Here is a 26738-nt window from a genome sequence, read left to right on the forward strand (position 1 = left end):
GCGGGAGGCTGGCTCGGGCTCCCTCTGCCGCCTCCTGCCCGCGCCGCTCAGAGGTGCAGCTCCCCACAAACGGGAGATGCTTTCGGGGTGCTCCGCTTCCAATACCCCGGCCCCGACGTCCCCCAGCACTCCTTGCCGGGCCGCCAGCACCCAGCGTGGCAGCCGGGGCCGGGGGCGGCGGTGGCTGGTGCTGCCACGGCAGAAGGCCACATGGCGAGGGACAGACGGGAGAGGCGGGGACGGGGACAGTGTAGCCCCTTGTTAACAGCGCTGGACCCTGTAGCCTTTTCAAGGCTCTGAATAGGGGGTGGTACCTCTCCTCCTCTGAATTTGGGGCCGGGGGAGTGTTTGGGCTGGTTTAACACGCTCAGACAGGGCTGGGGAGATCGGGGGAGGGCACACGCTACCCCAGATGGGAGCATGTGGGGGGTTTGTCCTGCCGCCACATGTCCTTCCTCTCCCTCCCGCCCACCATTCACATGGTAATGAGGACAAATTGATGGAGAGACATCCATTGTGATACCCTCCAGTCCGGCCCTTCTGCCGGCCACCCACCAGCATCCTCATCCATCACCACCCAGCCGGGATCCTGGTGGGAATCCCTGCCAGGGACTGGCACCCTGGGAGATGGGGCTTTTTCAGGTGCCCACGAGGTCCGGCTTCCTGGGGCTTTGTAACGAGAGAGGAGGGGAGACATCCAGGGAAGAAAGGATCCCCCGTAAATCTTTTATCTCAGCTGGACATCATTTTGTCCTCACCATCCTCATCACGCAGCTTTATGGAGTTAGGGGGGATTTAACAGGGCTTAAGAAAGATCCCAGAATCTTATTTAGGTGTGTCCCTCTTTCCTCTTATTGCCCTGGGGCCAACCTAGAGCCAGGATGCCACTACTTTCCCTGCTTTCACCCCAAAGCATCCTCACAATACTCAGCAGAATCTTCCTAATGGGGCAAAGAGATGTTCCCCCATACTCACTGCTACCCTAAAATCCTGGGCCTGGAGATGGACTGCCCACAGCACCATGGGGCACCCCAAAGGGCACATTCTGTCCCTCGCATCCCCTGCCTCTGGCTCCCCCTGCAGTGCCTGTGATGGCAGCCTGATTGAAATTTCACTCCATAAAGTGCCTCTCGAAGGCCTGACCCTGTGGCCCCCCTAGGGACCAATTTGTCCTTCTCTGTAATAAGAACCTAATTAAATTAGCTCAGCCACCTCACAGAGCCCTTAAATTAGCCACGGTGATGAGGGCCCTCACTGACAGCCTGCTGCTGAATTGCTCTGCAGTAGCCACGCTGTGGGATCCAGGGAAAGCCCTGTGGGGACCCTGCTTCCAGTCCCCCCTGGTCTCCAGCACAGGGCAGCTTGGAGATGGGGCAGGGGATGCACAGAGGGGTGCATGGGACAGGAATGGGGAGGCTGGGGCAGAGGGGCTGGCTGGTTGTCTTCCATTCTGCTGTTATGGGTATGGGGTGCAGGGGGAACAGAGCTGTAATGGGGACAGAGCCAGCAGTGACTAGTGCTATTGACACTGGAAACACAGTGTACAGGGTCCATCTTCTCCCGTAGCACTGGGTTAGTGGATGTTGTGGTGATTAAAGTGGTAGGGAAGGGTGTCCCAGTACAGCCAGGTGCTGGAGCGATGGGCCCAGACCCAGATGAAGAGATATCCCCAGCAGTCCCAAGGTAGCTGTCCCTCCTACATCCTGCCCCACTTGCCCTAGTCTCCAGGTGACCCCTATGACAGCTTGGTTCCATGTAGGCTGGGTCACTCCCACAGCCTCTGGCTGCCCACCTCCCATGGGTATGGGGGAGTGGGGAAGGACAGCTCACCCTAACCAGTGGCAAGCACTGCGGTGACCAAACCTTGCTCCTAGAAAAGCACAAGACAGCCTCTAGCCCTGCCTGCCCTGTTTATGATGGGCAGTAAGCACCCCTGATCCCTGCCTGCTCTCCACATACCAGAGCTCAGAGCCCCTGCCTGGGAGATGATGGATTTATTGGGCTGTGTCCCCGATCAGGAAAGGTACATCCAGTGAAGAGACAAAAATACACCTGACATTGGCCACGCTCGCGCTCTCTCACTTCGCCCTGGACAACAATCACCATAAAAACTGTGCTTAAAAATAATATTTAAATAATTTCTGCTTTTTGTTAAAAAAAAAAATAAAATCACCCCCCCAACCAACCAGCTTTCTCCCCCCTCACCCTGCATGTGGCCATGCTGCCTCCCATCTATGGTACATACAACGAGCAGATAAATAAATAAAGATGTGTGATGCTGCAGGGGGGCATGCAGGTCACAGCCCGCCCCAGCCCCCTCACCTCTGCTAGCAAGGAACCAGGGGAGGCTGAGGCTCTAGCTAGGGTTTTGTGGGGGGGATCATGGCTGCAGCTCTCATGGGACTCCCGCCCCAGGTCCCAGGAGCAGGTGAGCAGCAATGAGTTACCCTGAGGGTTCGGGGTGCTGGGGGGTCAGGGAGGTCAGGACAGGCAGGATCTGGAGTTTGGGGAGATTTTTAGCTTTAGGGTGGGAAAGGCATGGCTTTGTGCTGAACCAGCTGAGGGTGGGATGCCAGGAAGGCAAGGCAGGGAGCACTTTCTCCCCATCCACTTTCCTTCCCCTGGCTCTGACAGGCTGGGGCTGCAGCCTTGGCTTTCCCTACCCCTGCTCACACGAGTGTGTGTCCATGACTGTCTGGCACTCACATCCTCCTGCCCACATGCTTGGTTCTGCAGCCCCCTCTTTCCACCCAGAACCCCCTGTGTGGTCACAACATCCCCATGGGCATATCTAGCTGAGTGGCTATGGTGGTGGCTTAGGGCAGAGCTTGAGGTCTCACTCGCAGTCTCTCACTCCAGCAGCCCTCATGTCACCAAATCACAGGACTCACGCCAGAGCCGTGCCAGCCCCTCCAGCCTGGCTGGTGCTTGGGCATTCCAGGCATACAGAGACTGGTTTGGGGTGCCCCCCTGCAGTGGCTGTCAGGGCTAAGGGAAAGCACAGGCCCAGTATCTGGGCCACCCACCACACAGCTGCCATGTCCTAGGGGCAGAAATAGCATTGCCCACCCTCCCATGCATGCTGCCCAGCAAATGATCCTGGGGCCCTGCTGCCAAAGCCTCACTGCAGGGTGCAGGCAGGCTGGGAGACCTGCAGGAGCAGCCTACAGCCAGGGGCTCTCTTCCCACTCCACCTCATCTATCAGACCTCTGTCATTAGCTAATTCTGCACACACACGCACACATCACACGCACACACACAAATAGCAGCATGTGGATCCAGCTGGGGGGACCCCCATGTCTGGGGGGAACCTTTGTGCCTCCCGCCTACCCCCAGGAACAGGGGGTGAGGAATGATCAGTGAGCATGGAGGAAGCACAGTGGGTAGCTCCAGTGCCCCCCAACCACGAGGTGGCTGTGTCCCAAGCAGGTAGGGCTGGAGGCAGCTTCCCATGGACATCCAGCTTTGGGAGGGGGTTCTGGCCCCCGTGAGTTGCCCTGCAGCCACCACCTCCACCAACAGCACTGTCTGTGGCTGGGGTGCACCCTCAGCTCTCTGCCTGGGGTACCCCCAGTGGGTGGAAGCTGTCAGGGGGCAGGAGCAGCCTCCCCAGGTGGTAGAGAAGCCCTGAGTACCAGTGCACACCATCCCCCTGCACCCCTGGCCACCCCACCAGGCTGTGGTAAAGCCGGAGCGGCCAGAAGGCTAGCTGTGCCAGATGTTGCTCCTGCACCAGGGCGAAGCATGAGGCCACCACGCCATCCACCACCAGCGTCCCGTGGCGTGTCAGTGGGGCATAGACTCCCACGTCCCTCCGGTCCCGCACCCCCACCACCTCGGCGGGCTGCAAGCCACCTCCCCCCACCACCACCAGCACAAAATGTCCAGGACGCACGCGGCTGGCAAAGGTGGGGCGAAAGTGGGCAGCGGGCGCTGAGGCGTTCTCGGCCACGAAGAGCAGGTGGGTGGGCGTTAGGGCCAGGCGCCGGGGTGGCTCCCGCGTCTCGATGATGTGAAAGGAGGTGAGAGCACGGGGCTCCTTGTCCAGGAATGTCAAGAAGTCGCTGTAGGTGGGCCTGCCTGCCCCGTCCATCGCCAGCACCCGCTGGCCTGGGCGCAGTGCCCAAAGGGGTGTCCGGGCACCGTCCTCCAGCGTCGCCAGCGCCCGCCCAGGGAAGCAGCCCCCTGTCTTCGCAGCGGCTGAGTGCTCTGCGTGGGGAGAGAGAGGACAGGAGGGTTACCCATCTGCATCACCCTTCCACAATGCACTGAGTCCCTCTCAGGCTGCCCTGCTTTGCCCAATGGGGGGTAACCCTGCCCTGGCATCTCCAATGTGCATGTGTTCCTTACACACCCCCAGCCACCATCCAGCCTCTCCAGGCATTTGGTCCCCAGCCACTGTGTCATTGGCAGTGGCACCTGGGGGCTCAAGACATGTATGGCAGCACCTGCTCCCTTCTGTGATGCCAGGGCACTGAGACTGCTCTACAGACCCAGGTACCAAAACACTCCTGGCAGGGGGAGTGGTGCACAGCCACAGCCCCAAATGCTCAAGGCAGTGCCAAGGAGAACCTGAAGCTTGAAAGAGCCCTGAGTCAATGACAGTTTGAGGAGCAGAGTGCCTGGTCGTACTCCATGCCCACAGCATCCCTGTCCCTTGCAGCGCTGGGCTTGGGCATGGTTGAGGAGGATGCTACAAGGAACGGCGCAGGGTGCAGCACCCTCCCCCAGCACCACAGCACCTCTCTGTGCTGCACTGGAGCCTCCCTCCCTGCTCTTGCCTGTTTGCCCCTGCACCACTAATGCCATCTGATGCCCTCTCTGAGCTGCAGGAAGATGTCACAGCCCATGGCCAATGTCAGCCAAAAGCCATCAGCCTCCTGGGTAGGACTTTGCTAGTGGTTGTCACAGGGTAAAGCACCCAAAGTCTCTGCGGTTAGTTCCCTGGGATGGTGGCATAGTGGTCCTACCCCTTCCTGATTAAAAGGTGCAGAAAGTTATCAAGTGTCACCAGGGACCCATCCTGGCACTTAGCAGGGGAATCCTGGCTTCCCAAGGAACAGTGCTCAGCTCCCATCGCAGCCCTGGTTCCCCAAGTCCCAACAACCCCCATCTTAATGTCTCTATGACTCCCTCCCACCATCTGGAAGGGACATGTCATGTAGGGCCCAGCTCCTGGCTCTGCATGGTCCCAACCTCGAGCTCCCAGCCTCCCTCAGGGCTCTCTCCCATCTCCCTCATCTAGTCCCTCAGTGTCCCCAGCCAGATGGCATTGCTTCCCATCCCTCCCAGCTTTGGGCAGAGCCAAATCCCAGCCCCCAGGCCCATGAAGAGAGGCATCCATCTCTGGGACAGAATCCTTTTATTGCTCAGATGAGGTGCAGTGCCCACCCCATGCCTGTCCTGGTGGCCAGGTCCCAAATCCTGCACCCCACATCCCTAGGCAGAGCTGTGGGGAGTGGCTGGCAGGACAGTGAGAGGGGCACTTGGCAGAAGTGGCAGGCACAGGCATGGAGAGGTGCATAGGTGCAGGAGGGGACCGGAGGAGACATAATACATACAACAGGCCACACGGGCATCTGTACAAAAATAAAAGCCATTTACTAAGAGGCCGCGGCAGCCCAGCTGCCCTCTGTACACAGCTTTCGGAGGGTCAGGATATGCACCCCAGCCTTTGCCATGCACCCTTGGGCTCCCCATGACCTCGGGGATAAATATGGGGGACCCAGAGCCCCGAGGAGCCGCTGCAGAGCAAGGGGGCTATGGCCAGCCTCCAGAAGGCCTCAGCACCTCAGTCTGCTGCCTGGGTCATGGCATCCCTCTTCGGTTAGTCCAGTATTGAAGAGCCTCCATCCTTCTTCAGGGGCACAGCCCCACTCCTCTGGACAGCCCCAAGGCTCTGGGGTCATGGTCCTTCCTTCGGAACTGGGCGCCACTCCTCCGGCCAGCCCCACAGAGTGGGCACCGGAGCTCTGGTCCTTCGCCCACGCTTTGGCCCTCTTCTTCGGGCGCGTGTCGCTCCCTCTCTGCTGCGCGGTCGCCCCACCTCCATCGCCGGCTGGTGTTGGGCCCGTCCTGGCATCGGCACGGGGGAGCGGGTCAGCGCGGGGGGGCAGGCTGGCGTCTGGGGGTGTCAGGCCGCTGGCCGCGGGCTAGGGCAGTAGGACAGGCAGAGTGCGGTGGGAGCCAAGCCCGAGGGCCAGAGACGCGGCGCAGCACCGGCGCACCTGCCCTGGCACCAGCGCCGCACGATGCACCGCACACGTGTGTGCGGGCGTGTCTGGGGGCACGTGTGCGTGTGGGCATGTGCGTGCAGCCACAGCCGACCTGCCCGTGCGTGAGCAGCGTTTTGCGTGCCAGCACGGCTCCCGGCACGGTGCCGGCTGTGTGTGCGCGCCGGCAGCCGCTGAGGCTGCCGCTGTGTCCACGCAAGCTCATGCACAGGCAGAGCCCTGCCCAGTCTATCGCGACATAGGCAGGCAGGCGTCAGCCCCCACCGGTGTCGTGCGTGGGCCGCTGCTGCCCTCTGCTGCCCGCAGCCAGTGCGGCCGCTGCCGCAGCTCGGGCAAGGGCGGCTTCTTCCCGGGCTGGGAAGCGGGGAAACTTGCACCCCACGCAGTTCCCTGCCGGCCACTGGCAGGGCCTGAGAGCAGTTCCCCTCCTCACTGCACCGCACGGGGGGAAGCAAACCAGCCGCGACGAGAGCACCCCTCACTCCGGTCCAGCTGCCTCTGCCCCCAGCACCCTCCGGCTCTGCAACCCTCCACAGACGCTGCATAGCAGAGGGCTGATCCCAGGACACCCTGGCCCGTCCCTGCCTGAGTGTCCCAGTCCCGAGCTCTGGACAGTCAGTGTTGAACAGATGCTGCTGCAGCAGCAGGAACTCAAGAACAGCTGCTGGTGGAGGAGGGCAGGGCTGAATGGGGCTGAGTGTGGGCAGCTGGGCACTGAGGGACTGCAAGGGCAGGGGCAGGAGAGACAGATGCAATGGGCAAACTGAGGGGCCAGGCCCCAGGCCAGTGGGAGAAGGGGTTGTGGGGTGGGTAGAGAGTGTGGGTCAGGATGCTGTTCCCTGGGAGCTAGACAGGGAATTTGCCCCATGGCACTGCTGGCCACAGGTGTGTGACTCACTCCCCACCCGACTGTTTGCCCCAGATAGGAAAATCAGGCTGTGAGAGTGAGCACTCCCCCCCTGGGAGCACCCCACCCAGCCAGCCACACTCCCTGGGCATGCCACAACACAGGTGCTGGCCCCTGGCCCTGCTCACTGTGCCCCCTGGTCTTACCTGACTTGACAGAGCAGTGGATGTGTGCCTTGGACTCATAGTAGACCCAGTCGAAGCCAGCCTCCACGGCCAGGCGAGCCAGCATGCCATACTTGTTGCGGTCCCGGTCCGACGTTGTGATATCCACAGCTCGGCCCTCGTAATGCAGTGACTCCTCCGAGTGGTGCCCATCCTCGTCCCAGCCCTCCGTCACCCGCAGCTTCACCCCTGGCCACTGATTCATGACAGAGATGGCCAGGGAGTTCAAGCGGTCCTTGCAGCGCTGCAGGGCAGAGGGACTGAGTCAGTAAAAGCTTTTTGGAGCAGGGAGGGATTAGCTGTCTCGTCAGCAGGTTGTATCCCACCGTGCTTCCATTAAGCTTCTCTGGGGACCCAGAATCTTTAGGGGCTGGTCCAGAACAGGAAGATCTGAGATCAGGTGCCTTGTCCACCCCATCACCTCCAGACTCCTTGCAGGGCCAAATACACCCTTGTTTGACACAGCATGTTCTAAGGTTATGCACCCCAACAGAGTACCCATCTTCCCCTCCATCACTCCCCAACTTTGTGGCTCACTGAAAAGCCTGTTGGGCACCAAAGCCTTGGTCAGGATGAAATACCCCCTCTGCTCCCAGGACACCTCCCCTGGGCTAGCACTGCCTCAGGGACTTCCAGCTGATGGGAGGAAGATGAGGGAGCTGAGACCCTGCTGCCTCCTAGCTGGAAGGATCTCCCCAGGGTCTCCAGCACTGCCAGTGGGCACAAGTGAAACAACCTGCACAGTCCTCAGCACAGCTCTGCTTGCTATTACTCCTCAAGTCCTGAGGCACAAGGACACACCACATGGCAGCCTCATAGCCTCATCCAGCCTCTGATCATGTAGACAATGCCAAACCCACCCAACAGTTCTGCTGTGCTGGAGCAGAAGGGATGCGACATGAAACCCCCTCCACCTCTCCCTGCCACAAGAGCTGAAAAGCCAGGGTTGAAGAACAGCAGCAGATTCCAAAAAACCCAGACTTGGTGGCCACAGAGGTCACACAAGCAAGCCAACTCCTTGCCTTGTCCCACCCCACCATGGTCCTCCCCAGCAATCAGAGGGATGCCAGCCCAGATACGTAAACAGCAGCCCTCCTGCCTCTCCCTGCTCTGCCCATATCCCCAGCCACAGCTGCAGCTCAGAGGGGGACCAAGCCTCTGCATGCTTGGCTTGCAGAAGTACAGCCTGCACTTCTGGTCCTTTCCCCTGCTTTGGAAGGGATGGAGAAGAGCTAGAAAGGGCATAGGAAAAGCAATACAGCAACTTCTACACAAAACCAAGTGAAAGGACTAGGACAATGCAGCCTGGAAAAGAGATGCTGGAGGGTCCTGCAGTGTGCTATAAAGTCATGGCAAGGGACAGAACATTCAAGGTCACACATGAAGCCAGTCCTGGGAAGCATGAAATGAAATGGCTGGGCAGCAGCCTAAAAATCAGACACCACAGGGGACATTTTTGTATGATGTCCAGTTCAGCGCTGGAACTCTCCACCATGAGATGTCGTGGGACATGAGGCACAGCCATGGCAAAAAGGAGCCAGGGCTATAAATCCCAACAGTGGCTACACCCCTGGGCTCAGAAATGCTTCAGCACTGCTTACACAGGGAGCTGCCCCCCAAAAATGTGGGCCCTCACCTGTCCCCCAGGACCTGCTCACATCCCAGGGAGGTAGGTGCTGCTGTTCTTGGGGAAACCCACTTGCTCTCGGCAGGGTCCCAGCCCCGGGAAGGGCAGTGCCAGGCAGGCCTTTGCCCTGCATGGGGTGGGGGAGCACCTCTGCCCTCGTCTCACAGCTCCCTGGGTGTGGGGAGATAAGCTAGGAAGGTGTTGGACAAACAGCTGCCAGGGGAGGAGGAGGAGGGAGGGGAGCGACTTTTGTTCCCGTCCAACACCACCGTGGTGCCACTTGGCACACGGCACCAGCAGTTCCCAAGGTCCCCGACCCCACAGGGACCCCACACAGAAGAGCAATAAGGGAGTTCAGGGCTGGAGGCAGTCCTTGATTCTTCCTCCCCGCATTCCTCAGCCATCACTCTAGGTGTCCCCTTGCCACTCCCACACCAGCACCTCACTCCGGGTACCCCTACTGTCCTCACTGCCAGCCCTTCTGTCCTCCGGGGACACTCTACCTGCACACAAACACCGAGGCCCTCCAACCTCTGTCCCCCAGGCGAGGACACTGTCTGCCACCACCTCTTGCCGAAGAACCACCCCTTTCCTAGTGGGACCCACATGGGCTGCCTTGTCCTTGTGCCTCTCCCAACGCAGCCCCAGCCCAAGGGTCCCGTTTCCCCCTCCTTGCCCGGGGCAGAGCCCAGCTGCCTGCCCGGCCGCCCGGCCGGGCACACACCACCCTGCCTGTGGGCTGTCGAGACGGGCGGCCCTGCCTGTGCCTTTGGTGACCAGCAGGTGTCAGAGCACGGGCAGGGACCGGCAGGGAGCAGGGACCGACGGGCAGGGAGCAGGCAACGACGGGGAGGGAGCGGGGAGAGATGGGCAGGTATCAGGTACCGGTGGACAGGGAGCAGGCAGAGAGGGTCGGGGAGGAAGCAGGTTCTAACAGGTGGGGAGGAGGTATGGGTGGGTAGGGCAGCAGCGGGCATGGATGGGCAGGAAACAGGCAACTATGAGAAAGGAGCAGGCAGGGATGAGCAATCATAAGCAGGGAGCAGGCAGTAATAGGCAAGGGCAAGCAGGTGGAAATGGGCAGGGAGCAGGCACAGGAGGCAGGGAGAAGCAGCAACAGCCAGGGGTGGGCAAGGAGTGGTCAGCAATGGGCAGGGAACAAGCATGGGCAGCAGGAAGCAGGCATAGATGGGCAGGGAGCAGGTTAGGATGGACACTGACTGCCCAGGGGCTCTACTGCCTGCTCAGATAGGTAGGGACAAAGAAACCTGTGGGCATGGGTTGTCTGCAGGCTCTGTGCTTGCAGGGAGCTACAGGGAGCCCACCTTCTCTCCAAGCACAGCCCAGAGGGGTTTGTTCCAGCATCCTCAGGGACAAGACAGCAACCATGTCTGCCTGCATGGCACAGTCCCCCTCCTGCCTAGAGGTGAACAGAGGGTGTGGCAAAGTGACAGCAAAGACATGGAAATGCCACCATGGACCACAGGCACTGCGGGGCCCAGGCTGGAGTGTGATGTCGAAGCTCAGCCGTGTGGCACTGAGCTCTCACCAGCCACATCACTGCTGTGCCCACCAGGAGGCTGAAACCCATGTGACAGACATAAAGCAGGGTTTGAGGGGAAGGCAGGTGATGGCAGTCTGTCCCTGTAGTGGCACAAGTGACTGAGCAACCCCAAGCCACATGCAGAATGAGGCCCCATGTCACCACATTGAGCTGGGTGGCTCTGTGCTGTCCCATGCACATCACAGCAGAGACCCTGGCAATGTTGGGCTGGGCTGAGCAGAGACGTGCTCCCCACTGACTAATATTGGCATCTTCCTCCTCATCCCCAGGCTGGAACAGGACCATGTCCTGTGGGGCAAGCCAACACCCTTTAGGGAAGGCAGCAGGTTTGGAAGGAAGGACATAGCTCCAAGATGGGGCACAGTCATCAGGGACCCCAGGGCCATCTCAGAAGTATGCAGGACACTCAGGTATGACCACAGTCTCAGCAGAGAGGTTGAGGATGGAGTGTGCTTGGCCACAGTATGCTCACGTCCAGAGCTAGAAGAGGGGTTTCAATAGCATCTCTCCCCCCAGGTCAAGTTTCTCCCAGAGGAATCATAGAATCATAGAATCATTAAGGTTGGAAGGGATCTTAAAGATCATCAAGTTCCAGCCCCCCTGCCATGAGCAGGGGACAAGCCAGAAGTCCAATCACAAGGTCTCTATGAGCAATTCCTTGCCACTGCAAGCATGGTCTCCATGCTAGTTGGGCCACCAGTGGCTGCAAGGAGGTAGGGAGAGGCTTGGGGTTGGGTCTCCATGGGGGCAGGGGGCCCAGGACATTCCTGGGCCAGGCTGCCGAGGAGAGGTGAGGCGGGCTCTGCTTCCAGCCTTATCTCAGCACCTCCGAGTGGGACCAGCGAGAGCAAACACACTGGAATTCTTGAGGAAGATGAAACGATAAAGGAAAGGCGGGCAGAGAGCAGCACTACCCACCCCTCCAAGCAGGCGGCATCTTCCGCCTGCCTGGGACACCCAGACCCTTGGACTTGGGGAAAGAAAACAGGTTTGAAGTGAGTCAACAGCAGTAAAAGCCAGTGCACTGGGGGAAGGGACAAGGAGTTGGGTCAATGGCCTTTCCCAGCCCATAGCAGCACAAGGCATGGTGCCAGAGCCAAAGATCCTATGTCTGGGGCCATCTCCCAGAGCCAGAGGCCACAGAACAAGCCCAGAGAGCTGAGGGGTGGCAGTGAGCTACCAAAAGTCATGCCACCTCCACAGCAATGGGGACAACTCCCTGTAGAGCTGCTCAAGGCACCATGGTATCCATCCGTGCATGGACATGTGGTGGCCAGGGACACTGCTGGGGTAAGAGCCCTCATTTGGGCACTTGAAGAAGACCAGGGAGGTTCCAGGTGCCCTGTCAACCACGCAGCAGGACTGTGGGGCTGGCAGGTGGGACATGGAGCACTCCCTCTCCCAGGGGTGCTGGGGGGCACTGGCTGGGTTAGGACAGGCAGTGGGAGCACTGTCAAGACCAAACACAGCCAGAATCCCTCTCTTGCCTCCAATTCAAGCAATACAATGTAAATTGCTTCCCCGATGCATGGACCAGCAGAGCTCACCTCTTCCTCAAGTATCCCTGGGGCTGTTCACTGGGGGATGCAGGCTCCAGCCCCCAGGGCCCCAGTGACCAGCAACCATGATTTGTATAATTCTCCAAGCTTGGTGCTGACACACAGGGTGTCTCAGTCCCTCTGCTGCAGTCCCCAGTCTGAGAACCCCCCTGGACTGTGGTCCCTGCCCTTAGAGACCTGCCCCCAGGATAACCATGGCTGCAGGTCTGTCAAGCCACTTCTCCTCCCATTTGTTACCAATACCTCATCTAGAGACCCCAGCCTGAGACCTGCTCAGTGCCTGCCACCATGGCCCACAGTCAGCCACTCACCAGCCTCAGACCAGGGGGTACAGCGGGCAGCCCTGGCTCCCCCCCACCTCTCCTGGGAGCTCGCTGAGGCTGTAACCCAGTGCTGAGGCTGGTGGCCAGGTTCCTTAGCAAGGCCGTGCGGCTCCTTATCTGCATTCCTGAAACCCTCAGGCATTCTCCTGCCAATATTAAAACACAAAGTAACCTTCGTCCAGCATCATCCCCCCTCCGCTGCCGTCTTCTGTCCCGTCCCCTCACCCCCACGCCCCGGTTTCCCACTGGCCCACGGCACTTTTAAGTTAGCTGCAGCAGGGTATTTGCAACAACAGGTTGTCCTAGTCCCCGAGAGCAGCAAGCAGAGGGCAGCCTCCCTCGGGCACCCTTCACCATCCCACCTGGATACCGCGAGAATGAGGCTGTAAGGCACGGCATTGGGTTTGGGCAGCAGAGTGTGGACAAGGGCGCTCCTGAAGCCCAGAGAGCTGCTCTGCCCGTTCCCCTCCCTGTCAGCACACCAAGCTCTGCTCTGCCTCTCGGCTCCAACAGGCAGGCTGCCTCTCTGCCTGATCTGCCAGCCAGCAGGCAGAGCAGAGGGGCAAGGGCAGGATGGGTGCAGTAGGACAAGGTGCTGCCCGATGCGGGGACAGCACGGCATAGCACTGCCGACTCGGGGGTGGTTTGGCAGGATGCTGCCGAGTCGGGGGCAGTGTGGTGTGACTCGGGGCACAGGGGACATGGGCTGGGAGACAGCAAGGTAGGATGCTGCCAGCTCTGGAGGCACAAGGGCACACCTCAGGGTGCAGCAGATATGGGTGCTGCGGGCTCCGAGGGGCAGCGGGGCAGCGTGCTGCCGAGTCTGGGCGCAGGCTGCTGCCGTACTAAGGCGCAGCGGGACAGGCTCCTGCCCGCACCCGATCCGACGCGTCTAGCCAGGCCAAAGGGGCAGAGCTTTGCAGCGACCGACAAAGGGAGATGCCCGAGCTGGGTGGCCGGTAGCCCGAGCTGGGCACCGGGGTGCCCAGAGCTGGACGGGGCAGCCGCAGCGCCGTGTCCCCCGCTGCTGCCCGCGCTGCCCCAGGAGAGTGGGGCTCAGAGCGCTGTCGGGCAGCCCCGGTGCCCGCAGGTGCCCGGCACGGGAGGAGAAGCGGGCGGCGGCGGGGCCGTACCTGGGTCATCAGCCGATCGGCGCCGGTGTTCTCCTCGTCCTTGAAGATGATGTCTGGGTTGTAGTTGGGCGTGAGCTCCTTGAAGCGCTCCGAGTTACGCGCGATCTTGCCCTCGTAGCGGCCGCTGGCACCAAGAGTCTTCTCGGGGACGTTGGGGCTGAACTGCTTGTAGGCGAGCGGGATGAGCTTGCGGGGCGGGCGGCGGCGGCTGCCCACCACCCTGCCCGGCCCGCAGCCTCGCACGGCCGGCGCCAGAAGCAGCGCGCACCCGCTCAGCAGCAGCAGCAGCCGCGCCGGCTTCATGGCGCGCCCGGCGGCCCCGGGGCGGCCCGGGGGACCGGCGGCTCCGGGGGCCCCGCTAGGCTCGGCCGCCGCTCCCGCCGCCCGCCCCGGGGCTCCCCATGCAGCGCGCAGCCGGCGGGCAGGTGTTGGTGCCGCTGCCGGTGCGGTGCCGGTGCCGGTGGCGGCGAAGCGCGGCGGCTGCCCGGTGCGGGTGCGCTCCGGCTGCCTGGTGCGGCGGGCCGGTGTCGGCCCGCTCTGAGCTGCCGTGGCCCGGCGGCGGCAATAAATAGCGAAGGGCCGTTTGTTTTGGCAGGCGAGCGGCCGCTTGCGGGGCGCGGGGCGCGGGGCTCGGGGCTGCCGGAGTCCCCGCGGTTTGCGCCCCGGCGGTCAGCGCGGCGAGGCTGGAGCCGGAGCCGGAGCCGCCGCTGCCTCCGCTCCCCGGGCAGGAGTGAGAGGGGAAATTGAAGAGATCCGGGACCGGGAACCGCCAGGACCGCACCCTGCCCGTGTCCCAGCCTCCCAGCGCCCTCCCTCCCTCTCCTCCTCCCCGCAGAACCTGCCCCGGGCCGCCCGCAGCCTCCTCCCCCCGGCCGAGCCCCGCAGCCCACCCCGCCAGGGGTGCCCGCCGCTACCTGCCCCCCGGGGCAGCCCCGCCGCCGCCCCGAGGCGCTCCCGCACGCCGCACCCCCTTCCCCCGGGGCGTCCCGCGTGGGTCCCCCGCCGTGGCGTGGGCGCAGGGTGGCACCCCCGGGGCTCCGGCCCCCGCCGCGCCGCCTGCTCGCCAGGGGCCCGGGCATGCGGGCGGGGATCAAACAGAGCAGGGAGGCAGCTGGTTGAAATTTAACCACAATATTCTCGCTCCCCATTGTTTCCAGGGAGGCCCGATATTTCCACAACAGGATTATGGCATCTGATTAACTCGCTGAGACAACAATGAGGGGCTGGGATGGGCTTCCCCTTCTAGCTGCCAAAAGGGGAAAGTAAATACAACACCCTGATTTCAGGAGAGAGGACTTGCAGGGCCCCCCTGGTTCTCCCCCAGCTGTGCGCTGGGGAGGGGTCTGGTACAGTTATGCTTGCACCCCCTCTGGCTCTCTAGGACCTTCCCAGGTGAGGCAGTGCCTTGGGATGCCCCCCCACACACACACAACTTGCTTAGGGATGTCCCCTCACCAACTCTTCAGTGGGCACAGGGCATGGGTCACTCTTAGGGATATGCAGAGAGGCCAGGCTGGAACAGCCCTGCTGACAGTCAGGCTCTGGCTGCAGAGCTGTGCTGGCCTCAGCAGGCACCAAGCAACCTGGGCAAGAGGGACCCAGGCTGGGGAGCCAGCAGTACCCATGGGCTTGGGATGCTGCTACCCAGTGGCCCCAGTGGACCATTTCCTTTGCAGGACCTGCAGGCAAAGTGCAGTTGGCCAGAGGCCGTTCTGTTTTTGTACTCAGTAGCCACTCAATAGCTTTTGGGTACCCAAAACCTACTCAGTAGTTTTTAGGTACCCAAAACCAGTGCCCAGAGCTTCTGTGAAGTCCTGACACTGTGCAGGATGGTGAGGCTGTCCCAGTGCTCCTGCACATGGTGGAGCAAGAGGGTCTGGCCAGCAGCCCCAGCCCCACCAGCCCACTTCCAATACCTTCTGCTGATCCTTCCAGTGGAGCACCCTTAAGGGCATCAGCAGCAGCGAGAGAAGAAAGGATGTGTCACAGCACCACTCCCTATCCTTAGCCCTGGCTTCCCTGAGCTGCAGAAGTGGCACAGTGCTCTATTCATCATGGGCACAAGGAAAATTGGAACCTGGGCTAGGTCCACAGGGTCCTCCAGGCTGGTTCATACTCCCACCGAAGGGATGAGCCCAGCTCTTCACCTTGCACATCACTGCCATGAGGGAGTGGGGAACGGGATGGTCTAGGGTGGCACTGGGTCCAAAGGGTGTAGGACATCCCCAGGCAGAAGTGTCCTATGGCTGCTAATGACCAAACCTAGACCTCCAAATAACCTCTGCAGCCTGCCAGCATGCAGCATGCACATCACACCTATCTGTTTCCCTCCCAGCAGCTCTGGGCTTACAGGAGCCTTGTCCAGCCCTCACTGGTGCAACATTCATGTCCCATGGAGGCCCAGGGCTGCAGGCAGGGAGCTGGGTTTGTCTGTGACAGCAGCTCCTACCCATTGCAGGGCCTCCAGCATCCTGCGCCTGCTCTGGCCACAGCAAGCCGTGACAGTGCCTGTCACTGGGTGCAGAGTCCATCGCCTCTATATGCAGCAGTGATATGCTGGGCTGGCCCGGCTCCTTCATGGGACATGGGACACAGGAGAATCACTTCTGCTCATGAAGTGAAGATGAAGAGCAGCCCCCCAGGAACTGCTCCAGCTCCAAGCAGCCTGTTCCGGCTCTCTGATCCTGCTCAGGCAGACTGTGAGTCCACCACTGCCCATGACATTGGCATTCCCAATGCCAGACTGTGTCCCTGCCACACAAAGCTCACTGGCATGGAGGAGCAGGTGGGACAGGAAACACGGGCATGATAGGGCAGCCAGGGCTGGGTGTGCAGGGAAGCTGAAGGCTTCAATGAGGTCTGTCCAACCATGGGGTGAGGGGCGATTTCTACTGGAGGCTTGGATTTCTGCAGGTGGGAAAGGGCATTTACTGCTACAGCAGGGAGGAATTACCTCGCAGTGAAGCTGGGGGAGATGCAGCATCCATCCCTGTATCAGACAGCATCTCCCACAGGGCTCAGCCACTCCAAGGCACCGTTGGGATGCCCAGCCACCACACACTGGTTTTGCTGCTCCTGCCTCTGGCCCCACCGTGCCAGACTCCCTCTTTGCTCTGCACCTCAGCTTTCCCCAGCCTTGCACCGCCTATCCCTGCCTCGAGCGGGAGGGCAGCGTCCCGCAGCCCCCTGGGTGGGCTCCCTAGGCTGCCCGGGGCAAGCGGGCACGGGACTGGCGCAAGGCCCCGCAGGGCTGCGGGGGCGAGCGGGCGAGCGGGTGGTGGAGCCGGGCGATGCAGTCTAGGTGGTGCTATTTCTCTATTTTTGCACTGGACGGGTTTGGGATTTTCCTCTCTCTATTTGCTGCCTTGATCGTCGTTTTCTCCTCTCCCTCTCTCTCTCTCTCTTTTTTTTTTTCTTTTTTTTTTTTTTTTTCTTCTTTTCCTTTTCTAAAAATACTTGACAGCGATTGAAAGGTCCCTTTAATCGAGGCCACAGAGCCCTTATTAAGGGCACGGGTCGGGGTGCTGGGCCGTGCCCGGCATAACGGCTTCATTAAATCCTGCGAAAACTAATATTTATGGAATCAAATTTATGGAGGCCAAGGCCGAACTTGTGGCCTTTAATGTGTGCCGAGAGCTCAAATCCAGCCGGCTCCAGGGAGGAGGGGGTGGGGACAGGGAAGGAGACCCTAGCGGGACAGGATGGGACAATGAGTGGTGACACTCCCTGGAGCCGGCGGCAACCTGGGCCAGGGAGGCACCAGTGGCCTGATGCTGGAGTCTTGGTGGCTGGGGTCCCTGTGGTGGCCTGGGAAGCATTGGCAGAGATCTTTTTCCCACTGATGTCTTCACTCTCCTGCTGTTATCCACCCCCCATCCATGCTCCTGCAGCCCCACCTTTGGGAGCAGGGTGAGTGGAGAAGGACCTGTGCCTGCAGCATGTCTTTATCCCCAGCCTGTGCCCACCGGGGTGCTCATCTGCCCCTTGGGCACAGACCCACAGAGCTCCCTGCAGGGACGAACTCTGCAGGGGGACTAGATTCTTCAGCAATGCCCCTGCAGCACCCGTGGAGCTGGGGCTAAGGGAGAAGCACAGTGACAGCCAGGGTACAGCTGGTAGCTGGGACAAGCAAGAGGTGCAGGTGCTGGTCTGCACTACCTTCTCCCCTATAGAGCCCACCAGCCACTGGCACAGCCAGGATGGGAATGTGTCACCCCCCATGTTATGTCCCCCCAGCCCTGATGGAGACAGATGAGCCAAATGCCCTCACTGGGGTGATAAGCCCTCCTCCTGCAGGTGCCAGCTTGCACAGGGCACAGCATGAACTCCAAGACCCAGCAGAGAGCTGGGGAACTTGGATTGGAATAGAGCAGCTTGTAGGCCAGAAGATGGAGCCCACATGGGTGGAGCAGAGGTTGCATCAGGGGACAACCTGGTAACAGAAGACACATGAAACATAAATTTTCTAAGCTGGTGCCCTGGTCCTATCCAGCCCACAGCAGAACCCTTCCTGGGGGCAAGTGCCCTGCAGGCAGACCCAAAGCTGCCAGAGTAAGAAGCTGGCAGATGGGGGAAGGCAGGATACGTAGCTACGGCTGTCAACACAAGCTCCCCATCCCATGGCTTCCCCTTCTCACCACCCACCCTGTCCTGCATGCTGCCCCCTTGGAGAGGAAGTATAAAAAGCAACCAGATGCTCTGACCCTGTAACTGGCCAGCCATGGACCAGCAAAGGCCCTTTCACTCCCCTTCTACAGATACAGGGACTGCTCCAGCTGTTTTTGTTACGCCCTTGCCTCCCAGAAGAGCAAGCAGTGTGACTGCAGCCAGCCCAACCCTGAGGAGCAGGCAGGATCATGGGTCTCTGCCCCAGGAGGGCAGCACCGTGGACTGCAGCTAGCCTGCAGCAGTACTGCCTGCCTCTCTGTCTGCTATTTTAGGAGCTAACTTGGGCAAAGGAGTGGGGTCCCAGCCCCAGAGGAAGCATGCGAAGGCATTGGTTAGAAGAGGAGAGCAGGGATTAAATAATGGATGGATGGACAGATGGATGGATGGACAGGGTGTGGAGGGGCAGAGGTGATGCTTTGTGTCCAGGGTGCATCTGTAACATGCTCCAGGGTTGCTCCCAGGCCTGGGAGCTTTCACTGTGGTAGTGGCTTGGTTGTCCTGTTCCTTGAAGGCCAGAGGATGGACTAATCCACTATCACTTGCCCGCTAACCCTGGGGAAGATGCCTGCATGTGGAGGGTGGCCCTTGGCACAGCTAGGCTGCCTTTACCAACCTGCTACTACAAGGGCTCCTCCTGGCTTCAGGCACCAGCACATGATGCTTCCCTGACATGGGACAAGGAGCACTTGGGCTCCAGGCTCTCTAGCACATTGTGCCCTCAGGATCTGGGGTTCCCCTCTTGCACACCCCAACCCACATGCTGCTGCTCAGGATGAGGCACAGCATAGGCTGGGAGGTGCCATACCACCCCATGGTAATGCTGTCATCTCCTCACTGTCCGGAGCCATTACCAAGCCCCTAGAACAGTGGGATGGGCCTGAGGGCAACCCAGCAGTGCTGCGGGCAGCACCCCTGCCTGGACACTTCAGGCCCATGAGGGACAGAGCAGGACTAGAGGAAGATCATCCAGACACAGCTCTTTATTGCAAACACACATGAGAGCAGCCAAACCCCATGGCCCTCTAGAGTCCCTGTTGTCCTGCACCCACCTGGCAGAATCCCTCCCACACCCTCCAGGTCCCACACTAGCTCCATCATGGGGCACCCTGGGCAAGCTCTACACCAGGGAAGAGGCAGAAAAGAGGTTCCTGAGCCACCATTCAAGATGCCCCATCACCCCAGCTGGAGTCACTTCTGGAGGAAACCATGTCCAGTCCAGGGTCTACCGGAGATGCAGATGGGGAGGCAGAGGATGAACAAGTGTTCTGAACTGCTTCTTTTGGATGCCAGAGGAGCAGAGACCCTTGGGGTGGGTGGTAGTGTCCTTTCAGCTGAAGAGCCCCTTTGCCTTCTTCGGCTTGACCTTGGCCACAGGCAGCCGGGGCTTCTGAGCTGGGGAGGAGACTGGCTGGAATTAAAGCGAAGGCAGTGTCAGTCCTCCCCAGGGTGCATGCAGGATGGGTGCATGTGTGCAAGCAGTGACAGCCCCCACCCCCACGGTGGTGTGCAAACCACACACGTGTGGGCTAGGAACTGAGCTGAGATGCCCGCCCCCCCCCAAGTCCATCCATGTTGGATGTGAGAAGGGAGGTGTAGATCCTGTCCTGCCATTGGCACGGAGAAGCTGTTCCTAGAGCTGCACTCACCATGGTTCCCTCAATGGAAGACGTTCTTCCATCTTCCTGGGATGGAGACAGCAGACAGGAGTGTCCTGTGGTTTCTGCAGTGGGTGCTGGGCCCTCAGTGTCCTCTGGTACCAGCAGAAAGAGATGCAATTTAGGATTGAGTGGAGGGAGCACAGGGCATTGCACAAACCCACACCAGGAATGGCACCTGGATGGGGGAGCTCTGCCCATGGTGGGGAAGCAAAGAGGGAGACTGTTTCATGAGGTGAGCTGCCCCAGGACCCCACTCCCCTTCCCCGAAGATGAGGGCTCAGCTGCAGGGAGATCAGGTGCTTCAGGCCCTCCTCATCCCATGGCCATGGAGCTCCTCACCTGAGTGCTGCCGTTTCCGAACCTGCTTGGCCTCCTGCTGTGTCACTGCCACGTAGAGTTGCCGCAGAGCAGAGGTGAACTTCTGTCCCTCTCCTGCCCCGAACACCTGGGGCAGGGTCTGCAGGAGAGAGCAGAGGCACCATCACCCTGCTGGTAAATTACCTGCCAGGAGCCAGTTCCTGCCAGGAAGCCCTGTCACGGTTCTGCAGTGGGTCAGAGAAGGGTATGTACATCCCTCTGCCCATCGGGCTCCATCTGCTTCTCCCCAGGGACTGTGTCACGGCTTGCAGGGACATCCAGCTCTGGCACTGCTCCCCAGGTTGTGGCTGCTCCCCAGCTGTGCACACACACAAACGCACATGCACACACGCATGTGCACACCCTTGAGCACCTGCTCTGGCCGGCGGGCTGCCTTCCCATTCAGAGGCAGACTGCTGCGGCTTGCGAGCCATTCATGAAATGCCGCAGATAAGATCGCACAGGAAGGGCTGCGGCTTCCCCGGTGGAGCAGCGGAGCAGCGCAGTGGCCGTGGCTGGCCGATAAGGACAGTGAGCTTCGGGCAGGGGCAGAACCTCGGCACGAGGTGGGGATGAGGAGCCTCTGCCTGCTACGACTGCCTCCAGCAATGACTGTGCGGGCAGCACAAGCTATCTCTGGTGGCCCCATGGCAAGTGACAGTGACGTGGCAGACACAAGGGATGCCCAGGTTTGCTCCCAGGCTGCCAGAGCCACTCCCTCCTCCCTACAAACATTATTTCTCCATCCTGACTTGAGGCAAGGAAGCCCCTCTTTTTCTGCCTGTGCCGGCTGGCAGGCTGTGGGATTCTACCCTGACCCTCTGGGCCAGGCTGGGGACTGCATGGGGGACCTTGGCTCTCATGCCAGGCAGACTGGCAGGCTGGGCAAGCACCATGCTCCACTGGGAACCTAACGGAGCACACAGCCAGAAAACAAACACTTGCAGGGACGGAGAAATGCATGTGTGCCCTGGAAGGGGGTGGCTGTGTGGGGGTGCACTGGGCACAGCACGGGTGCATGTGTGCAGGTAAATGTAAGTATGTGTTTGTGCACAGGGAACTGTGTGTGCAGCTGTGTGTAGATGAGTGTGGCTCTGGGTGCATGTGTGTCTGGTTTTGTGGCTCTGTGTGTGTGTGTGTGTGTGTCAAAGGTCTGCACACTAATCTTTGCTTCACTCCACACCCAGACAGCAGGAGAACAAAGTGTAACAGATAAAGCTGGATCCTCTCTGGGCCAGGGGAGCGGGGAGGGGATGGGGACACTCAGATCCACTCAAGGCTGGAGTCCAAAGCCCGCCTCTGGCTTCCCAGTGGCAGAAAGGGCAGCCTGAGGCCCCCTCGCTGCTTCCTGCTGGATGGGGTTGGAGAGCAGGGCTGATGCCAGGATGGGTTGGCTGGTGCCCAGAAAGGTGTCTTCCTTGCAGGTTTCATCCCTCCTGCTGGAGCCATGGACTTGAATGACCCCTTAGCTATAGGACACATATGCCACCAGGGTCTGCTTTTTGGCCAGCTTCTATGAAGGAACTACCATGTCCCTGCCCACTGCTACAGGACGGAGTGATGCTCTGGTCCCAGAGCCCTGCCAGCATCCACAGGAGTGTTTGCCACTGGGCAAACACACATCCCAATGCCTCCTTGCCTGGCCTCTGAGCCCTGAGCTATGCTGGACCATCACTAGGTTCCAGGGAGCAGGAGGGATGCTGAACACCTCAGACAGCCTGGGGATGGTCTTGCCCGAGATGTCTCAGCCCCACAGGGCCAGGGTTGCACCAGAGGTTGCAAAAGCAGCATCCAAGGCCAGGAAAGTGACTGCACTTCAAAGGCAGGAGAGGGGCTGGCAACGGGTGGCCGACACAGCCCAGATCAAAGGCACAAGCTGGAGTCATAATTCAGAGAAAAGCAAACAGAGGCTCCCAGGAAAGCCGGGAACTGTGGTGCAGTGAGCAAAGTGTACTAGATAGCACTGTGCGGGTCAATGCCCTGGGAGGGTGGGAGAGTCCCCTGCAGAGCTATCCAGCCCTGGGTGCCACTATTCCACTGCCCACCCCGTCTCCCTGCAACCGAGGGGTCCACAGGGAGCACCAAGGCAGTGGGGCAGGCTGTGCACCCAGGTGAAAGGTGTTGCTCACCTGCCTCCACTCCAACCCTGCTGGGACATGGGCTGCAGTGCAGGATGGCACCTGGGATGTGCCCTGAGCCCTGAGTGAGGATCCAGACAAGGCAGCTGCTCTCACAGTGTCAGCTACCCAGAGCCAGGACAAGCAGACCTGTGATGTCCCTGGAGACATGCCAATGCTGTGGAATGCCCACCACACTTGTCACCTGAGACCTGCACACATGCACCCCTTGGGGTGGCACCCTGGGAATGTGCTGGGATGAGGGTGCCCAGTACCAATAGGAAGGGATGGGCATCTGGGGTAATACAGGGGGCTGTAGGTGCAGGGCACTAACTGCCCATGTCTCCAGGAAAGGCCCAGCTCTGGAAAGCCTGGGATGGAATATGGGAGTCACTGGCCACCTCCTGCCACTGCCCTTCCCAGTGACTTGAGCCTGCAGGCTCGGAGCCATCAGCCGCTGGAGCTGGCCCACGCCGGGATGGGAGGGCCATGCTTCACAGCCCCGGAGAGAAATGGGTTTATAACCAGAGCTGGAAGCATTTCCCTGCAGAGCCGTGACTCAGCAGGGAGCAGAGCATGCTGTGCCGGCCACCAGCCACCTGATGGCCCCGGAGGCTGAGAGGGATAAGGAGGTGACCCCTGAAGGGGCTGGGTGGGGGACAAGCTCTGGGTACCAGTGACCTTCCCCTCCCACCTTGCCCCACTACCCCAGCACATCCACAAGCTGAACCTTGCCACAGACAACTTGTTGTCCCCAGTCTGACATCAGCCCTGGCCTCCAATGACTTGTTTTTCCCTGATTACCCATCTGTGGGATAAACATGAAGCCAGAGGTCCAGGGAGAAGAGGCATGAGCAGAGAGCTGGCACCCGGGGGAGTGCTGGCCAGGTTGCCCCACACAGCTGGCCAGGCACCAGACAGCAATGCCTGGGGAGCTGGCACAGCTCACCCTGTATGTTATGACTACCTGGCCACAAGGCCAAGTGGGATGTCCCAGTATCAGCAGGGACTCAAGGATGCGACAGTGGCATGGGAGGCTCTGCAGCACAGCCTGAACTGAGATTAGCCCAGCCAGAGGGGCTGCCCAGCTAGAGGAGGCAGGTTCCTGACCTCATGCTGGGAGCAAGCCGTGCTCACTGGCAGCCCTGCTGCTGTGGGGGCAGCTCACGGGGAGTAGGACTGCAGCCTTGCTCAGTGCCCTCCATCCTGGAGGGCTCTGCAATGGGGCTGTACCCCAGCATGGGGGGTGGCAGTGCCAGTGGTGGGCAGAGTACAGTATCCATTTTCCAGGCATCTTGCCTTCACCCATCCCTGCCCTTCTGAAGAGGCAGTAAGAGATGGCAATGTGGATGTCCTCTTGACAGCATGAGCAAGAGGGGCACGTCACCCAGCCTGGCACCTTGCTACTGATGCAGAAGCATCACCTTTGCCTGGCCAGGGCCTGGGGAGGGGTCTGCAGGCAGGCTGAATAGTGCAGGGCCCCTGCGCTGGTGCCAAGCACCAGAGTCTAAATCGGTCGTGCTCAAAGCTGCGGACTGACCCTTTCATTATCACACCAGACGTTCAAAGCGGTTACCAACATTCCTCACTACAAACCCTACATTCCCATTTTTTAATATATTTTTAACTGGAAAACAGAGCGAACGGGGTCTGTTTGGAAATTACAGCCTGGCTGCTGTGGCTTGTATGTCAGATCTGCCCACATTCCCGTGGCCAGCCTCAGCACATGCTCCACAGGGGCACACTTAATAATTCCTGCCGTGGCTGGGAGCCAAGGGGTGTGGGCTTGGGGGGAGAGAGCGTGGCTTCCCCGGGCTCCCCCCACCAGCCGGCTCTGTGGAAGCAGCGTGGTGGAGCGTTAGCCCGGGAACAGTGCACTGGCTCTCCGGCCATGGGCAGCTGCTGCTGTGCTGGCACGGGCAAAGCCTGGGGATGCTATGGCAGCCCATGGTGGGCTGGGGAAGGGCTCCACGGCCAGGGCGTTCCTATGCCTCATGGCCAGGTTGCCCTTGGCACTCTCTGCCCATGGTTATGCCAGCACTGGTCATGCTGGGGAGGGATCCACCCTGAGATCCAGGCAGATGAGCACCAATCTATGCTGCTGCTCACCCAGCCTCTGCCAACAGCGCTCGACCAAGGGATACCACCAGGACCTGCCCGTGGGAGGACAGAGGTGAAGGGGGTTGAACCACTCCCTCCTGGCTGGGGTCAAGGGCAGGCAAAGGGGAAGATCATCCCCCTGGGGTGGAGAAGGACACACCAGCCTGACCTCTTGCCCCAGCAACCTGGTGGGGCAGTGACTCTCTGTCTCAGGGTTGACCTGCCCCAAAGCACCCCGAGTTGCTCCCAGTACCCCAAGCTGCCCCACACTGACCACTGATGCCATTTCCCAGCTCCTCCAACCCTTGGACTGACTCACATACACACCAGCTTGAAGCAGACCTTGGGTCATTGTGTACCCAGCTGCAGATGGCTAAGGGACCTGCCCTGAGATCACACTGTCCCCATCACCCCCTGCCACACACGCCCCTGGGGATGTGCAGCAGCTAGGAGAGCTGCCGTTCCTGCCAGCCCGCCTGTGGAGCAGGCAGGGGCAGGATGGCAGGGCTTCCAAGGCAAGGAGCCAGGCTGAGCACACCTGGCAGGAAGCGGCAGTGCCGGCAGGGGAAGGCAGCCGGAGAGCTGCCGAGAGGTGAAGGGGTCACCCCGGGGAAGAGCAGGCAGTGAGGCTGGGATGGCCGAGCATCCCTGCCCAACCCAGCCCAGCCCAGCCTGGCACAGCACAGCACAGCCCAGCACTCCTCCCAGTGCTGCTCCAGCCCTGCTGTGGGCAATGTTTTCCTTTCCCCCTGACTTTCAGGGCCTTTCCAAGTGAGCAAATGTCAGGCGCATAAAGAGCAGCACTGTGAGTGGAAGATGGAGCGAGAATGCCTGCCCGCGTCCCTCTGTAAGTGCTGTCTCACACTTCATCAAGGCCGCCTTTGCAAGCCAGGGACCCGCTTAACAACCAGCAGTCTATGCTGGCCGGCGACCGCAGCAGCCCCGCCACTCAATACCCTTTTCTTTTCCCCTTGTGCTGTTTCTGTGGCTTGGGTTACAGCTTTTCTCGCAGACACTGAGTGGAGGGGTGCGGTGGCAGCGGGGGCTCTGCATTGTGCCATCACCAAGCTGGGGTGGATGCAGTTCCAACTCCCATGCAGGGATGCTAAGGGGGGTCCTGCCCCTGCCCTGCTTACCCACTGCAGCTTCTAGCTCCCAGGGATAAATCCCAAAGAAAGGAGGGCTGGCAATGGTGCAGAAGTAGGGCAGGAGGCTGCAGCATCTCCTCCCCAGCCATGCAAGGACCATCCCAGCCAGAGCAGCCTGAGGCTTGGCAGAGGGCTGGTTGGGGGTGAGGGGCTCCAGCCCTGGTGGTCACAGTCATGGCTGGAGAGAGGCCATCTCTCTCTACACTGCCCAGCAAACCCACAGGCACCTGAGCCCTCTTGCTGCCGGGCACTAACAAACTCCCTGAAAATGAGTGAGGTTCAACAGAGCAGTCCTTGCTATGAGCACCAGCCTTGCCTCCCCAGACCCTGGAAGAGGCTGGGACTGGTTGCTCAGGGGCTCAGTGGGCTGCTGGTGGCTCTCCCAGCTCCATCCAGCTCATGGGCATTTGTCCTCCCCTCCAGCAGGCCATGGGATAAGAGCAGGAGACCTCTCATGGCTGCCGGCACCGGGTGCCACTTTTGGCAAGAGCTAGACAAGGAGGATGCCCTGAATAGCAGCATGTCCCAGCATGCCAGAACTTGTCAGGACTTGCCACTGGCTTCCAGGAAGGCAGAGCCACAAGCTGATGGCAGCCGTGGACATAATCTCTGCCAGCTTGGCCCACCACTGACATGGGTTGCCTCCTCCAGGGGCTAGAGCAGGCATGAAAAGGCCTGGGCTAGCCCTGGCGCGGGAGGCCTGGTGGCCAAGATCCCCCTCTGAGCCTAGCAGCCAGACTGTTCCCAGGGGGACAGCTCAGTGACCCCTCTTCTCTGGATGGAAGGTGGGTGGTTCACACTGCCTTGTTATTGTAGGGTGGCTCAGCAAAGCTGGACACATCACCCAGGCTTATTATTGCAGGGCTCCTCCACAGAGTGCCAGCTCATGCAGGTTTATTATTGTCTGTCCAGGAAAGCTGGACACATTGCACTGGTTTGTTTTGGTAGGGTTACTGAGGAAAGCCAGCCAGTTCATCCCATGGGGCTTGTTATTGTTGCACAGGGCTCATGGGGGGCTGGCCAGGAAACTTCCTGCAAAGTGGGGTGACAGAAAGTGAGCCACACCTGGTGAATCACAAGGATGCTGCACAGCGATAAGGAGCAGCAAGGGGTGGGATCCGATATCCCGGCTCCACCCGGGGAGGACAGGCCACTCATTCATAGGCACAAACACTGGTG

At 60.4% G+C, this 26738-nt stretch overlaps 3 protein-coding genes across 4 annotated transcripts in view; 1 reads left to right on the forward strand and 2 right to left on the reverse strand.

The window, feature by feature from the left end:
• Positions 1-1978: 1978 nt before the first annotated feature.
• Positions 1979-14308, reverse strand: IHH (Indian hedgehog signaling molecule). The gene is made up of 3 exons (XM_051622784.1): positions 13512-14308; positions 7288-7549; positions 1979-4210 (listed from the first exon to the last, which is right to left on the reverse strand). Exons 1-3 carry the CDS (start codon positions 13812-13814, stop codon positions 3549-3551), a joined length of 1227 nt encoding a protein of 408 aa, XP_051478744.1. The 5' UTR covers positions 13815-14308; the 3' UTR covers positions 1979-3548.
• DNAJB2 (DnaJ heat shock protein family (Hsp40) member B2) overlaps positions 13840-26738 on the forward strand; it is a 158062-nt gene continuing 145163 nt past the window's right edge. Inside the window, exon 1 of the mRNA XM_051622785.1 lies at positions 13840-13845. The gene's annotated coding sequence lies outside the window, so the exon portion shown is untranslated. The remainder of the gene's footprint in view (positions 13846-26738) is intronic.
• NHEJ1 (non-homologous end joining factor 1) overlaps positions 19145-26738 on the reverse strand; it is a 43983-nt gene continuing 36389 nt past the window's right edge. For both annotated transcript variants that reach the window (XM_051622793.1, XM_051622794.1), the window contains exons 6-8: positions 20177-20294; positions 19826-19929; positions 19145-19587 (exon numbers count right to left, since the gene is read on the reverse strand). In XM_051622793.1, coding sequence (XP_051478753.1) covers positions 19507-19587; positions 19826-19929; positions 20177-20294 — 303 coding nt within the window. In that variant the 3' untranslated portion in view covers positions 19145-19506. The remainder of the gene's footprint in view (positions 19588-19825; positions 19930-20176; positions 20295-26738) is intronic.

Source organism: Apus apus, chromosome 6 (genome assembly GCF_020740795.1).
Source record: "Apus apus isolate bApuApu2 chromosome 6, bApuApu2.pri.cur, whole genome shotgun sequence".
NCBI lineage: Eukaryota > Metazoa > Chordata > Aves > Apodiformes > Apodidae > Apus > Apus apus.

Coding starts and splice junctions, on each gene's coding strand:
- IHH (XM_051622784.1), bottom strand. CDS start 13,814: ATGAAGCCGGCGCGGCTGCTGCTGCTGCTGAGCGGGTGCGCGCTGCTT. Junction 7,550..13,511: donor CCGATCGGCTGATGACCCAG/GTACGGCCCCGC, acceptor TCTGCCCTGCAG/CGCTGCAAGGACCGCTTGAA. Junction 4,211..7,287: donor CCACTGCTCTGTCAAGTCAG/GTAAGACCAGGG, acceptor CTCCCCACGCAG/AGCACTCAGCCGCTGCGAAG.